Consider the following 17,364-nt stretch of genomic DNA (forward strand, 5'->3'; position numbering starts at 1 on the left):
TATGTGAGGATAAAACCAATCACAATTCTTAGTAAGGCTGTGTGAGTATCGGTTCAATCGTATTAGCGCATGCATGCTCCCCCTTCTACTGTTTTTTCTGCCCCTTCTCTACTAATCAGGATAGCGCTCTCTCACTTGAAAACGAAGATGTAAGATTCAAAATTCAAATTAAGAGTAGGGATTCAAGGTCAATCGGGAAAGGGTTAACTTTGTTAACTCCCGAATCCATTTGGTGTAGTTTCAAGAGTCACCACTGAGTGGCGTATGAGCGCACAGACTTTTCCACCTCAGACACATATCATCAACCTTTTAAGATCATTTCAAATGAACAGTTTTTTATTTTTTTCCATTCAAACAATCACTATTAATATATGAGCAAATCATAAAAATTAATGTATCTGAAGATCGGAACGTTTTTCACGCAACGAAAATGAAAATAGTTCATGAAATTTGTGTCTAAAGGCGACTTAAGGGGTAGTTGGGGGTGGCCTGTCATTTTCGGGTAACGTATGAAACATTTCCGAAATCTAAATCCAGTAGATTTTTTACTTTTCATTTCTTTTTTCTTATTTTCGTTCCGCGAAAAACGTTCCGATCTTCAGGTACATGAAAATCATATGAATCTATTTCTTTAATTTAAACAATCATTTTTAACATGTGCACAAATTATATCATAAACTGCCGAGTTATGGTATAATTTGTTAACGGTGATTTGACCCAGGGTCTGGACTTATTTACTTACGTATATATGTGCATCTATCGCTTGATAGTTGTAGTGGAATATTCTATGGATTATTCTATCGAGGGCCAATGGCTAGAAAATACGCAACTTTTATTTCGTCATCTGTGAGGGTTACGGTGTTCCCTGGGTTACTGGTACACTCAGAAAATTAAGTAATTGTGTTTATTACCCTAAATTTTTAGTTCCAATCATCTAGAATGATTCGAAAGTTTTTAAATGCAAAGATAGTTAGTGTTATAATTTTTTTTAATAGAGATAAATTATTATCTCTATCTATTAATGTCAGGATGGTAAAAATTACCATCAAGATGATGACAGTTACTATCAGGGATTGTAATTAATATTATTACGATCTAGATGATTTATACAATCATCTAGATAATATTCACTACTATCGGATTGATAGTAAAAATTTTACCATCACTAGATGATAATTCCTATCATTTGATTTTCTGAGTGTAAATAGTAAAACTTTGCTGTCATAACAAATTGGAGTGCGTATTTTATTTCCGTAATACTAATGTATTAACTTTTAAACTGAAAAAATAAAATGATTATTTACTATTTGCTAGTTAATTATTTGAAATAAAATATTTTTGTTTCAGATTGAAAAGCAGTAAAAGTAATTTTGAAAGCTAATAAAAACTGTAACTAGAAACTGTGATAAGTAGCTGAGACATATATACAAAATTTAAGATAGTTTTCTTCCGTGTTGGAAAAGTAAAACTTTTCAACGAGTACTTGTATATTTTTGCTATCTCGTTGCCGCAGATATACAAAAAAGCTAGCAAACGAGGTACTACTTTTATCTACTGTAGTTTACTATAAAACAACCGAAATTCTGAAGACACGTGAGTTGACTTTGGTTGAAACTCTGGACAACGTGAAATGTCCATCGAAAAGTTTGAATCGCGAGGAAGTACTTTCAAACCACCTGATATTCTTAGATAGCTGTGCCAATAAATCTTTTATTTATCAGCAAGATCCCAATAATAATTACAATAACCTATTATCTGAGTCCTACCTCGAGAACGAGGACAATGGGGCCAATGACGCGAGGTCTGCATACAAGATCGCGCGTAAATTTGACGAAACTTATTTAGCTCAGAATAAAAGCCGCAATATATTATCTAGAGAAGCCATTTTATCTGTTAGCTGTAAAAATCCTTCAGATAACATCCAAAGTTCGAGTCCTTTGAGTTCAAGCGGATTTTCTGAAAAACATCCTACGGAAATAAAACGAAGTGATTCATTTTTAAAACGTTTAGTTGCGTCATCGCGTGAAAATTGGACTGGTTGCGAAAAATTTATCAGAACTATCCACCAAAAGAGCCCGAGTGGTGAAAAAAAAGTAATAACGCAAATTAATAGTAAATCGACAGAGAAAAAAGATTATCCGGTTCCACCGATAAGAAGAAAACGTAAAAAAAACCAGAGCAGTTGCAATACCAATTCAATATCGTCATCAAATCCGTCACTATCCAATGAACAAAAGGATAATTCCGTTAGCACAAGGAACGAGGATACCATCAGAAACTGTAATACTGAGGATGGATTTCTGTTGATCAACGCAAGTTACTCTAGTCACAAGGGAGACACGTCTTCACGGGAACATCTCCAAGAGTTTTCCCTTGGGTTAAAAGACTATTCGACTAGTCTACTGCAACCTCACCAGTGTATCAAACTCATACCCAACAACAAACTACTCCAGCAGGAGAATTACGAGAGACAGGTATCAACCTCCCGTAGCATATCCACCGATGATGTTGACGATCTGATAAAATCAAACGATAATTTCAAGTTTAATTCACTTGAAAATTCACGCTCTTCGACACTTGACGAAGATGACTGTCATATTTATTTATCATCACTAAAGTCGCTGGAAAAAAACAACCGAAAAGTAAAGTCGGATTTAGATTTGAGTTTGAAATCAAGTGATGGTCACTTGAATTCAAACTTAAAAGTTAAACTAAAGAGGTCTCCCTCGCCCGAAGACAACGCGTTCTGTTCTGGGTCAGTTGAATCTTCTGATAATACTCTGAGGTCATGCGATAACTCATTGAACAAGTTACGTTATTTAAACTGGTCTAATTCAGCTGCTCTGGGATCGTCAGTCTCTTCGAGCGACTATTCATTTACGAACGTGAGTGACTTTGATGTTGAGAAGCAATTGAACAATAGTAGTACCAGCACGAGCATAAAAAGATACTTTAAAAATATTGATGAAAATTTTTCAGTTGAAAAAGGTCTAAGTGACCGTGGTGATAAAAAAAGTAAACGTAAATATATTTCAAATCCACGGTTCAATAAACAAACTGAAGCGGAACAACGGCAAGCAATTAATTCTCAGGAAACTAAAGCTAACTCTGATGACTATTGGTCGGGAGATAACTTTTATAAAAAATCAGTCTATTGTAATTTGTGTTCTGGTTCTTATAGTTCTCAGAACGACGATTGCTCTCGTTGTTGTCGGTCATTGGTGGGACGAGAATGTTGCTCGTCTGAAAATTACGTGGGGCTGGTCAGTGAAAGTGATTTAACAGTCACTGAATATCGTAATTTACTTTCGGATGTTTCCCGCGAGAAAAATGAAAGTCCGATAGAGGGTAAAACAAATAAACAATTAACTGTTAAAAAATTACAACAAAGACAGTGCGCCAGTCGTCCAACTGTCACTTTGACAGATCACTGGAAATATAAAAGTGCGGGCGGTAATAAAATTAAAAAGAATAGAATTGATAGTAATAACAGTTCAAATATGAAGATTATTATTAAGATGATGCGAATACGGGAAAAAATAATTTACGGGTTCAGTGCATTTGCTATTCTATTTACGCTATTACTCGTGATGGATTTACAAATGGACTTGGGGTACAGTGGTCACCATTTAGTGCCTAGTCATGGTAGAGTTAGAATCGGTGATGAACCTGGCCGTGATACCGTGTACACAAACTTCCGTCGCAAGTTTCTGCAAAGAGTTAATGCCAGCAAGGAATTAACAGCCAGTGACAATTCTATTGGTGGCGGTCCGAACTCAAGGGATAATACCGCAAATAATGCCGGTGCTGTTGTAGGAAGTGCTGGTGCTAGTGCTGCTGCTAGAAGTGTTATTAAGGATAATACGAAAATAGAACCACCGCATGATGACTTTGGTGACCTTGTTGACATACTAATTAATGCGGATAATATTGACTTGGAAACTGGTGTCGTAAGAATTAGTAATGAAGATTACAGTGATAATCCCACCATTGGAGATATACGTGAAATACCAATTAGGTGAGTTTTTATTTTCTTTTATTACTATCGGCGTGTTAGAAATATTTAACCGGTCGCGAAAAATAAATTTTTCCAATTTCTGAGGGAATCCCATTTTATTTTTATTTAAAAAGGCCCAATAGCAGATGCCAATGATAGGGCCATAAAATGTAGGGGAAGGGGGGGGGGGAGCAAAACGGGGTACCCCAAAAATTTGATAAAAAAAAATTTTATATTTTAAATGGTTTTTAAACATTCCAAAATCACTTCTGTGAATATAATTAAGCGTTACTTTGAATTTTTTTTGGTAAACTTTTTCAAAAATCAATTGTCAGTTGAAAAATATTAATGACGTTTGTTTTATGATAAAAACTATTAAAATTTTTTTTCTTCTTTTGTATCCAATAAACATGTAAAATATTATGTTTCTTCATATAAATTACTTTAAAAAAAATTCAACTTAATCAAATTCGTTTAAAATCCAGAAATTTTTTTTTTTACCTTTTTTAGGGGGTACCCCACTTTGCCCGCAGAAATGAAAAATTTTTTTTTTTCAACGGTAACTGAAAATTTCTCCTATTTACTTTGAATATCATTAAAAAAAAAAGATTTAGCGTATTTGAGTCCTCGAAAACTTGGTATTTCCTTAAGTACCCCCGTTTGCCCCTCCCTCCCCGACAAAGATTCTTAATAACAAAAAATATAACATTTATTACCTATAAATTATTACCGGCAGTTATTGGAGAGCTCATACATAGAAAGTCAATTGATTCCGTAGCTGCTATTCGACGACTAATTTTTTCCTTGACTATTTCCTAGATTTTTTTATGATGAAATAATTTTTCGAGAAACGATCAGGAAAATTTGAGGCAAACAAATTTAATTATGAATAATTTGAAAATATTTTTTGAACGTTTAAAAAAAATTTTATTATTGCAATTCAATTTTACTGGATGTTTTTTTAGTTTTATCAGTAACGTTATCTCATGTTGAATTTAAGTGGTTCAACGGAATTTAATGTTTACAAAAAGGAAACAGTAAACAGCGAAAATAGATATGGATATGGTGCATGAATAAAAACTTAAGATAATTGCCAGTATTTAGCATTTGGCATAACAATTAAGCGAACAAAAAAAATTCAGTAAAAATGAAAAAAAAAAAAATAAATAAATAAGTGAAATAAAAAATAGTATAGTAACTAGTATGATAATTAGCACAAGATGATTAACGCAAGAAATTTTATGTAGATATATATACATATATATGGATATCAGAAAACAAGAATACCTACTTAATAAAATTATAAAGTAATGCGCTCCTTATTGTAAGAGAAATTCCAGTTTCACTATCATCAGTTTAGTATATTTAAATATAAACTTATACTTATGCATAAATATACATATACAGAAACTACCGGTGGGATTCCTAAGACACCAAGGAGACTGCAAACTTGTATTATATCAATGAGAATAAATTAAATTATGATATTCTTATTTGAGTAATTAATTTTAATTGGATGTAATCTGAAATAATTTTCTTTAAATTATTTTCGATAAGACTTTAGTTTTACAGAAATATAATATAGTAGAGTTAGATTTTACATTAATAGAATGCAATTTAAAATTTTCGCCATTAAGCCATTTTTAAATTTTCAATATTTAAACGCGCGTTACTTTCAATAAAAGTTTTATTTTAATTAAACATTTAACTGTCCAGAAATAGATGAAATGTTCATGGCTATTAAAAACTTTTAGCGGTTAATTACGTGACATTCTGCATTTATGGGATTTTAACAAAATTTTATGATAACTATTGAAAATTATCCAAAGGATTTTTCATACAAAGAAAGCCAATTAATTATGGAATTAAATTTTCAAATATATTAAAATATTAATGCAATAAATTTATTTTCTGGCGATATTACAAAATACACGATGGAAAATGGAGATAAAAAGTGTACGGATTTTTATAAATTTTCTGCTGTCGACCAAACTTGAAACCGGAAGATGCACCAAAAAATTATCATATAATTATTATTATGAGCCTCTGAAAATTTTTTATTCTCTACTACAATTTCTACTTTAGACAAACAATTTTTCATTACAATTTATCAATAATATTTTTTTGAGTGCAGCATAATAGTTTTTTGGCGACTCAACTTCCTGTTTCAAGTTTGGGCAACCGCATAATAAAAATTCGTACACAAAAAAATATGATAATTTGACATAAAAAATTTTTTCTGCCCTCCGGCCGGAAAGTGGCAACTTTCGGGCCACTGCCCTAAACGAAGTTGCAACTTTCCGGCTTCGTCGAGCAGAAAAATAGTATACGCACCTTGGCCAGTAAAAAAGAAAGCCTCAGACCACATGTTTGTCAGCCTCGGCTTCGCCTCGGCCAACAATTACATGTGCTCTGAGACTTTTCTTATTTTACTGGCCTAGGTATGTAATATACTATTACTCGCCCCAAAAAAATTTTTCACATTATGAATTGAAAACAAAAATTTTCTAGTCCTAAGAAAATTTTTGGTTTCACTTCATAACGCAAAATATTTCTTGTACTAAGAAATCCTTTTTTCAATTGATTTTCTTTACAAGATCGCGTAAATTTATTTACTAAATACAATATTAATTAATATATTTAGTGAATTAATAATCAGATAGATAGAGGTATTTTTGAATAGAATTTGTCGGTATTTATACGCGTTCTATTAATTGAAATTTCCCTTTTGAAGATTATAAAGGCTTTGTAAATTAAACTCATCCATTGCTTTCAATAATAAATCCATACAATAATTAATCAATATGAATTCTCTATTAATGAAAATCCATGAAAAAATATAATCAAAGTTATTATTAGCAAACAGCGAATTTGAAAAGACAAAGGAAAGTAAATAAGTTTTGAAAAAACTATCTGTCAGACAGTGAATGTATTGATCGTCTCTCCGTTTATTAGTTATGTAAGCAAACTCAGGACAAGTATTTTAGATAAAAAAGTTATTGCTAATGATGTTAATTGAAGGGGTTTTGAGTGGCAAGTTTGATTTGACAAACATCCTCTAAGAGCTTGGGTATATCTTGATAGTTTGACCACCGCAAATACAGTAAATCCGAGAGCAAGTGTAGTAAGAGGACGTTGTCATTGTTGTTGTATATACTTAGTTGTGTTATAGTTGTTGCTTTAGCTTGTGTCATACAGTAGCCTTGGAGATACAACATTGTTGCATTGTTTCTGAAATACTCTGACTTGCCAACAATGCCATAATATCCTATTTCTGGGGAATACTGTGAATAGAAATACACTGGGGATGATACGATGAGCCCGCGGCAGGATTTCGCGACGGAATTGAAGAGAGAGGAACTTGGTCATGGGTCGAACTATTCTACATACTAATACTACTCTAGTATAGTACATATATATGTACATATACCACTAGGACTAGTACCATTTACTACAGTACAACTGTGCTTCTGTATATCGCGATGTAGTGTTTGCACAGAAATAATTCACGACCCTTGGACGAGTAAACTCTGACTTCTGACGACGACTCATTAGCTTTTATACATATGGTCTACCTATATGTACATATAACATTTATATAGAGATCGTTTTACATTGATAGCCTGGAAATCTTATTTGTTTGTCATTTCGTCAGTACAGTAAACGAAAAAGTTATTATATAGGACTACAGTTTTATCAAATGTCTAGACTATTTTATTCTAGTGTTTTTAAATCCCGAAAAAATCGCTGTCGGTCTTTCATTTTTCATGAAAGTTAAAATTTTTTAAATATTCACTATTATCAACTTTGGCATAGAGAAAATTTTTACGAAGCCCGAGGGCATTTCAATTTTTTTTTATTCAAATATCGACTATCAAATTAGAGCTTATGGAGAAATAGGTTTTTATAATCTTTCTTATCAGAAAATCTGGGAAATTCAGAAAAGTACTGCCTATATTTATGGTAAAGATAATTTAGTGCCGAATTTTTCGGTTTTCATTAAAAAACTATTTTTCAAATCTCGAAATTCGGGATCAGATGACATTTTACAATTTTTTAATTTAATTACTTGAATAAATGAACTAGTTGTTACGTATGAATTAAATAATACTTTTTTTCTAATTCTGTAATGAGTGTAATAACATGACATAAAATTCCATGGCTTTAATAGAGCTAAATGTAAAAGTTGCGTGTACGTGATCGGGAATTCACTTCAATCAACTTCACCTCTTCTTACGACATCAATCTGTATATATATATAGACATACGTTGTTGTGTTATATATGTTTTGACGTGTCAAACAGAATCAGGTTTTATTTACAAGAGTTGTCGATACACTTGATGATCAAGAGTAGAGCTTGAAAAAGTACTTAACTCGTGCCGGCTCTATTAAACATCCAATTTAATTTTTTTTTATAACATACGATACTTGATAAACATGTTTACATTTTTATATATATATAATTACTACTTAAGTATAAGTATAGCTTTTTATTAAATATTATTCAGTCTTAGCCTGATTTATTTGAATACTAAGTAAGTGATGAAATTAATTTTTTACACGGAAAAATTTTTTTTGTGACCACAAGATAAGATAACTTACGGTAACAGAATTCTGACTCAATATACGGATAACGAAGCAATGTTTTTGTAATGCTAGCAAATTCTTCGTTGGGCCAAGCAATGGTTTGTAACTGTAACAAAACTATTGTGTTTCAATAAAAAAACTGATTTGTTAAAGTAACAGAATGAATTTGTAGTATTAACAAAAATTTTTGTAATCATAAGCTAAGATTACTTACGGTAGCAAATGCCGGCTTTAAAATACGACGATATTATTATAATAAACATCATGTGTTCTCATAACAAATCGCCCGAATCAAAAAACAAATTATAGTTTAGTCCTCACAAGCCTCAATTCCTTCGATGTTTTATTTACCGCCACGAAAGTAACTCTACTTTAGTATACTGTAAAAAAAATTGTTTGAATTTTCAAAGATTGTATATAACGCAATAAACACATACATTTGTGCTTGAAATTTCATTACTAATTTCATATAGAATTTAAAATACACGTTTTTGAATTTTAAAATTAACACTTTGGATTTTCAAATACTTTTTTTTTGAATTTTCAAATAAGTATTATGAAATTTCAAATAGAATTTTTAAAATTCAATATATGTTTTAGAATTTTCAATACTTGCTTTGAAAATTTAAAAATTAAGTACGTTTATTAAAATTCAAATTTTTTTTTCTTAATTTTGAATACCAGCTTGATTATTAAATTACGTATATTAAATTTAAAGCTTTTTTCATTGGAAATACAATTCAAATATCTAGTTATGAAAATTCAATTTCTTTTGTATTGTAATTTTCAAATTATTTTTAACAGTGTACTCAAAATCATCAATGAGAACTATGAGGTCTAAATGCAAATAATTTATCGATTTTAAATTATAACTAAGACCTCAAAATCCTCAACGAATGAAAAGTTATACTTCGGACTTTGAAAAATTTTAGATAGGAAAGGGAGGGGAGAATCCGTCGAATGAGACTTTTGAGGTTCAAATGTGGATTAAATTATTCCTGTATGTTTTGAGTATTTTGAAGTTCTAACTCAAATTATGTTATTCCAGTTTGGTCCTCAAAGTGGTAAAATTGGTCGTAACTACTACTTTGAGGACTAAACTAAGATAACTTTCTACACTGTTGTCAATTTTTAAATTTTAAACTGATCCTCAAAAACCTCATTGAGAACTTTGAGACTTAAATCCGAATTTGTTTTCTGACTCGGGTGACTTCTTAATTACGACACAAATTGATTTGTTACCGTAAACTAATTATGTTTATCATTATAACAAAATCTTTTGTTATCCTGTCTTTTGTTATCAGGACGAAATTCGTTTTTTCCGTGTTGCTTTGTTAAAATTACAATGCACCTTGTAAATTCTGTTCGATGTATTTTAAAAATTTCTGCGTTATCGGTAATTTGTACAATAATTCCATACTGTCCTCATGTTACTATGAAATAGTAATTTTTCTATAAATTTTTGATGTAAAAAATACCGTAAAATTCTCTGCGTGTACTATAACAAATTGATTTGTTACCGTAAGCTAATCGTGTTTGTCATTATAACAAAATCTTTCGTTATCCCGTCTTTTGTTATAAGGACGAAATCCGTTTTTTCCGCGTACCATCGCCGAATCATAATAAATTTTTTTTTATTTACCTCCGAAAAAATAAAATAACTCAAAATAAAAAATTGTTTATTTTCCGATATAGAATAAATAGATACATAAATTCGGATGGTGTAACTTTGGTTGGACAATAGAAACTCCGCGTGTATTTTCCACGAGGAAAACAGCAATGAATCTCTCTTTCGCTCAACCCCCAGCTACCAGTAGATTTTTCGGTAAAAGTCACTGTCATGAATTCTCTATTTTTGCTTAGTTTATGATCATTCATGACTCGCCTCGTTACACATACATAACTATTATAATAATCATGACATTTTTTTACTGTTTTTTATTATTTATCACTAAAATTACAAATTTTTATTAAAGAAATCAAAAGCTCACAAAAAATTATAATTGACTTTAAATATTAGGGCAGTAAACTTTTGAATTCAAAAACTTTATGACGTATTCTAATTGAATTTATTGAATAATTAATTGAAATTATGAATTTAAGAAAATTTCAAAACTTTAATTATTTTATTTAATTAATAAAACTTTAATGACCTGAGTAACTTCAAAAACTGTCAACCGTAAAATCATAAAGGCAACAAATATATAACTAAGTTTTATAAATTTTATTTATAAACAATTTATTGACACAGATTTAAAATATCGACAATTGTTATTTTAACAATAATATGTTTATCAATGTCATGCCTAGCTTATTGAGTCTAATATGTTTAACACATCGTCAAACAATTGTCGATCAATGTGGCCTAGAAAGTTCAACTACTTTGCACTTTGAAATGTCGTAAAAAAAAAAAAGTTAAATAAACTTTCCTATGAAACAAAAGCACAGTGAGTGTATATAAAATAAAGAGAAGAGAAGCCTGTCACGTATGAATTAAGTCACTTGATTTAACGCGACTAAGATTCAAAAGAGTGTGAAGCTATTTAGTAAACTAAATATATATATATTTATATAGATTGAACTTTGTTGAATGGAATAGAAGTGAAGTGGATCACTAAAATGGATCGTTGAATACATTACATGCTAATCTACAACAAATTACTTATATATATGTATATATTATATATATATACTACAAAACATTACACAAGTATGAATAAATACACCGTGAATTTCTCGCACGACCGCAAAAATAATTTATTAACATTATGATGATGTGAAATAGAGTATTTGCGTCCTGGTTACCGTGACACAATTATTCATTACTTTATCGACGAAATTTCAATTCTTTTCGAATTAGAAATCTATTGTCAGTCTGTTTAATTATTTGCTGTTCAAGGTTCATTTGCCGAGCGGGAAATAATAAATTGATTCTTTTTGCTCAATTTAAATACAAGTGTTTATTTTTAACTCGAGTTTCCTGGGAATTTTAGTAGATTTCATAGAAATCTATCTTTTTGCATTTGTCTTCATGGTGGAATTTTCAAAGAATTTTGAGATAATCTATCATAATTCATCGAGTAGGTTCCAAAAATACCATTGGTTCAAAAGTTTATATATATATGTAATATACCCTGATCAAAAATATTCATTGAAAAGTATTGAAAAAGATGAGAATTAAATCCTTTTGAATACTTTCTATGTCCCAAGGTTTTCATTTGGACATAAAATTAATACTTTTCAATCCCAAAATAATATAAGAATTTCTAAACTTTTGAGGAATTGGAAAAGATTCAGATGAATTGATATTTTTAATCTTTCTGAATACTTTTCAATAACAAAAAAGTTTTGAATTTTAGAGTCACGTATGGGATTGAGAAGAATTCAAATGAATTGAGATTTTTGAATCTTTTTGAATCCTTCTGAATACCAAAATAGTTCAATAATTCGGATCGAGTGTTGGATTGAAAAGAATTCAAATGAATTGAAATTTTTGAATCTTTCTGAATCCTTCTCAATACCAAAATAATTCCATATTGGGAAGTATTGAAATGATGAAAGATTGAATTCTTTTCAATACTTTTCAATGAATATTTTTAATCAGGGTAACGCGCCTTGTTGCGGCGATAGTGGTCACAATTTTTAACGGATCTTAATGAAACTTGGCACACTTGATCTATGAACGATTATCACAGTTAAGTTCAAAGATGAGCAAAATCGGTCAACTAGTTTAGAAATGGTGGACATTTGAAATTCAAAAAATAACGAAAAATTCTACTTTTTCGGCTTTTTTCGTAAATAATTTTTGAACCGGTATATCTATCCTTATTATGTAAAAAAAAACTTGATAGCCGATAGAAAAAGCTATATTTTCCTTTTTTGATTTTGCACGACTCATAATGCGAAGCATTAGGGAGTGCTTTACGATCGAAATTTTTTTTCGCCTCCTTTTTTTCAACTATTTCTGTTATTATCGTGTTATTAGTAAACAGAAACATCTCAAATGATGCACCATTTTACAGATAATGTAATAAAGATTATTTCTGCAATTTTCAAAAACAAATTCAGTGCAATAGAAACGAGAAAATCATTAAAATAAACTAAAAAATTTTCCCGTCAAGCAGTCAAAAAATTTTGTAGCTTGAAAACACAATATCTCGAAAAAGAATCCATAATTTAACTCCATTTTTTTTTTAAATGACTCGTCTTGCCCTAGAAGGATTTGCTTTCGAAAATGGCGATCTAACTTTGTGTTATGCAATTATAATTAATAAAAGATTAAATCACATTTTCTTTAATTTTAGCCTAAATATGTGTGGACATTCGCTTAACGAGTGCGCATGCGTGGTATTTTTTTTTTTTTTTTTTTTCGTACTGTCACCCAGTGTGCCTGCGCCATACTTCTAACCAATTCTTTTGGCGCGGGTAATTCGAAAATAAAAATATAAAAAATTGACATTAGACGAATAAATAAATAAACAAAAATAATAAATAAACAAGTTAAAAAAAATAAAAAAAGAAAAAAAAACGTAAAATTTTTCACAGATCGTACGGCGAAAAATTTCGGAATTTTTTACGTTTGAAATTTATTTATTTTTTTTTTTATTTTAATTAAAATTTTTTTTTTTTATTATTTTTACATAAATAAATAACATTTGTACTTCAAATTTTATTTATTTTATTTTGCCTGCGACATTACCCTTACGCAATGTTTTAATATTTACGATCAAATAAGCATTATGAGTCGTGCACTTTTGGATTTTCCAAACTTTTTTGTTTTACGATAATTGTTCCGCTTTTAATAAGGGTTCAAAGTCACATAATTGACTCATGTGTTATGGTGATAATGCTATTGTTTAAATCTTTGAAAATTTTTGATGGGTGATTATTAAATTATATATATATATATATATATATATATATATATATATATATATATATATATATATTAAAAATTTCCAAAATGTTAATTAATTTTTCTTCATAGTTCAGTTTAATTATTGTCAAAACCACATTAATTGTAAGGTAAATTAAAAACTCTATTGAGTAATTGGTTGTTCGGTAGTTTAATTCAATTAATATCCACAATTGGTTAATTGAATTTATACATAAATTTACTATCGAATAATTTATTTCAATGGACTTATATTCAATTTATTGCTTATTAAGATAATTAATATTTGAATTCCTTAATAGCCATTGACTACTTTAGTCATCAATTATTATCAGATTAAATCTTAACCATTTGCTATTTTCTGCGAGTAGAAAATATTAATTCCTTCAATTAATTATTATTAGTCCTCTCTTAACTCAAAACCAATTGAATAAAAAAAAAAAACAAATTTATACACTCATGCATTGATATGCACATATAGAGCAATACCATAAAGTCCGTTATTTGCAGCATATACGAATGTAAATTTGAATTTCCACCTGATTTACATAGTGTGAATAAGGCCCGCACAAAACTTAATATATGTATATGTACATACATCTAATACACAACAGTTGCATTTCTAAAAGCATCAAGCCATACTTGAATTTGATATTCTGTGCATCGGTATAGTTTATTTATACGATATACGATTGGTAGTGTTAGACACTTGTCATTTCTCTCCTCTCTCTCTATAATGAACCTTTGCATAATACTCAACAATACTTACATGTACCTCTAAATATCTACATACACATCCACATTCAAATCTACATATACATATACATATATATGTACTTATATATATATATACTCAACTAATAGTAACGACAACTTATCGTGAGGAATGTGACAGCACGCATATGTCAGCATGTTTTGATTATAGAATAGCTGAATTATATTTGTTAGAATACTATATACATATATATGTGTATATATGTATGTATATAGGATTATAAGCCGTGAAGTTGATATGAGTAGAGCTTTATACCGGAACAAGTATAACACATGTCGAATTCTCTTAGAGTATATATGAATATTTTGTGTGTGTTGATGGTACAAAATGCAATCAACATATATGTACGTATGTATATATGTATGTAAATTGAGAATATATGACGTAGTATAGGTGACAAAGCAGAAATTATTGAGAAGGGTGACCTGTGTGATTTCTGGCAACGTGAAATGACTCACGTTACAATTAATCTTGTATTACAATACGCGAATGTGTTTACATAGGGGTTTTAACTGTACCGTGGGTTGTTGGAACTGAGTATGGATCAGTAGATTGTATGTCGGGGTGTTTGGTTTGAGTATGTGATGCTGCTAGAGTTAGTTACGCTTAACGTCGTGATCGGGATGATAATCATCACATTGTGGGAATAGTAGGTTGTACAAATAGACGCGATTGACATCATGGGATGTGAGGATGAGCTACTGATTTATTGACCTCGGATATGACCATGTGACATTTTACGTGATTAATTATGTCAATTATATTGCCATCGATGTGATAATTGGGAAGTTTTGTTTTGTCAGAAGTGTTTGCGTTGGATTTCAGCGGCTGAAAAACGCGGTTGTTTTAATTAATTTAAAAAATCTAACGTTCTTTAATTAACTTTTTTAATTACTTAAAATTAGCTCAAAGATTGTTTTTATTTACTTTACTTTACAAATAATATTTTTTAATTACTTTTCATTTTACCGAAATTACAAACGGAAAATAGTGGGTATTTAATACGAAGTAGCTCATTGGTATTAATTAAAAATCAGTGAGATGTAATATAACGTAATTTATTTTATAATTTGTTTATTCTAAAAAATTAACTCACAAGAGAGCAAATTATTTATTTTCAAATTAAAAATATACGTTTATAAAACTAGTATATTTTTTTCATTCGCTAATTGATTCTTCAATAAGTTTTAAGCCGTATGTTTTTTTTATAAACTAGTTTTTAATTTTAGTCCACACAAAACTCTTCATTTTTTTTTTCACAAAAAATTGCTCAAATTTTTTTTTTTTAAATTTAATTTTATATAAAGTAAAAGCTCCTATACCCGCTCACTTTAACTGTTTAAGGCGTTTTTTTATAATTTTTATAAAAAAAAATTACAACTAAAAATATTATTATTAATAAATAATTATTTGTGAATCTAAATATATTAAAATATGATGTATCAAATTATTTTATAATAGATTATAAATTTAAATTAAATGACTGTTTTCAAAATCGCGCTCAGCCGGGCATATTATACTTTGACGTTCATTCGTTAGATTAAATTTAGGCTACGTCAAATTTTTTAAGAATTGTCATAACTATATCTTATTAAATACATTTTTAAAATTCATGAAAATTTATATTATGAAAGAATAAAGAAATATAATTTATAAATTATTTGTCCAAATCAATAAACTTATCATAGTTTAATTGATATTGTCTTTGAGCGACTATAGGGCCATGTGTTAATCGAGTAATCCCTGATTAAAAATATTCATTGAAAAGGATTGAAAATTATTTCAATTCTTTTCAATTCCACGGAGGTCTTGGAAAGTATTGAATGGAATTGAAATTACGATCATTTGAATGCTTTCTAATTCTTAAAATGGAATTCAAAAGTATTGAAAAGAATTCAATCTTTCATCATTTCAATACCTTCCAATATAGAATTATTTTGGTATTGAGAAGGATTCAGAAAGATTCAAAAGTTTCAATTCATTTAAATTCTTTTCAATCCTACACGCGATCCGAAATATGGAACTATCTGGTATTGAGAAGGATTCAAAAAGATTCAAAAATTTCAATTCATTTAAATTCTTTTCAATCCTATACATGACTCTAAAATTCAAAACTTTTTTGTTATTGAAAAGTATTCAGAAAGATTAAAAATATCAATTCATTTGAATCTTTTCCAATTCCTCGGAAGTTTAGAAATTCTTATATTATTTTGGGATTGAAAAGTATTAATTTTATGTTCAAATGAAAACCTTGGGGTATAGAAAGTATTCAAAAGGATTCAATTCTCATCTTTTTCAATACTTTTCAATGAATATTTTTAACCAGGGATGTCACATCACCACTTTTAGTGAGCGACTAAGGGTACACTCAAAGACCTTATTTAAAAAATTAACAATAATTAATTATCAACATTATTCTTCAAACTTAAATTTTATTCTATTACTCGAAATTTCCAAAAATAACTATAAAAAAAAATATGGTTTTTAATTTTATTTATTAATTTATACTGAGTGACTTAATCTCACTCCAATGAAAAGTGAGCGGGTATAGAGTCTTTTACTTTATTTGTGTACGAATTTTTTTTTACTTTTATAAATAAAATTGAAACAAAAATACTTTTTCGGTTTAAGAAAAATTACATGGATTATTTGAAAAAAAAATAATAGAATTGGAAAATAATAATAATAAAAAAAAAACAATACAAAGATGTATCAGCTGGCAAAACTTTCTCATGATTGTCACGCGCGCAAACGAACAAAAAAATTTATATAATAACACTTATTGTTTTTTATTTTTGCGGCTGATTGTTCTCAACATTTTTCGTCACGTGCGAACACTAGATCGTTCGAATTCCCGTTATACTTTGTTATTTATAAACCTATATACTTTTTCCTTTATTCTTAATATATATACAATAATATATAATCTACTATAACGAGGCATAAAGACGGAAATCACTTGTTCGTTACGAGGTTGTGAGAAATTTCATGAAATCTAAACTTGATAAAATTAATAGACGTTTTAAAAACTTTATAATTATCAGCGTTTGTAGTCAATAAAAAAAAGTGTTATATTGTCTCGACAGTGATGATATACTAAATTTTAAAGA

At 29.2% G+C, this 17,364-nt stretch overlaps 1 protein-coding gene across 1 annotated transcript in view; it reads left to right on the forward strand.

Moving 5' to 3' along the window:
- Positions 1-1,468: 1,468 nt before the first annotated feature.
- The window catches only part of LOC130667006 (extracellular serine/threonine protein CG31145), a 49,895-nt gene continuing 33,999 nt past the window's right edge, over positions 1,469-17,364 (forward strand). The window contains exon 1 of the mRNA XM_057468374.1: positions 1,469-4,018. Coding sequence (XP_057324357.1) covers positions 3,501-4,018 — 518 coding nt within the window. The 5' untranslated portion in view covers positions 1,469-3,500. The remainder of the gene's footprint in view (positions 4,019-17,364) is intronic.

The sequence above is a fragment of the Microplitis mediator genome, chromosome 4 (assembly GCF_029852145.1).
Source record: "Microplitis mediator isolate UGA2020A chromosome 4, iyMicMedi2.1, whole genome shotgun sequence".
NCBI classification, from domain to species: Eukaryota; Metazoa; Arthropoda; class Insecta; order Hymenoptera; family Braconidae; genus Microplitis; species Microplitis mediator.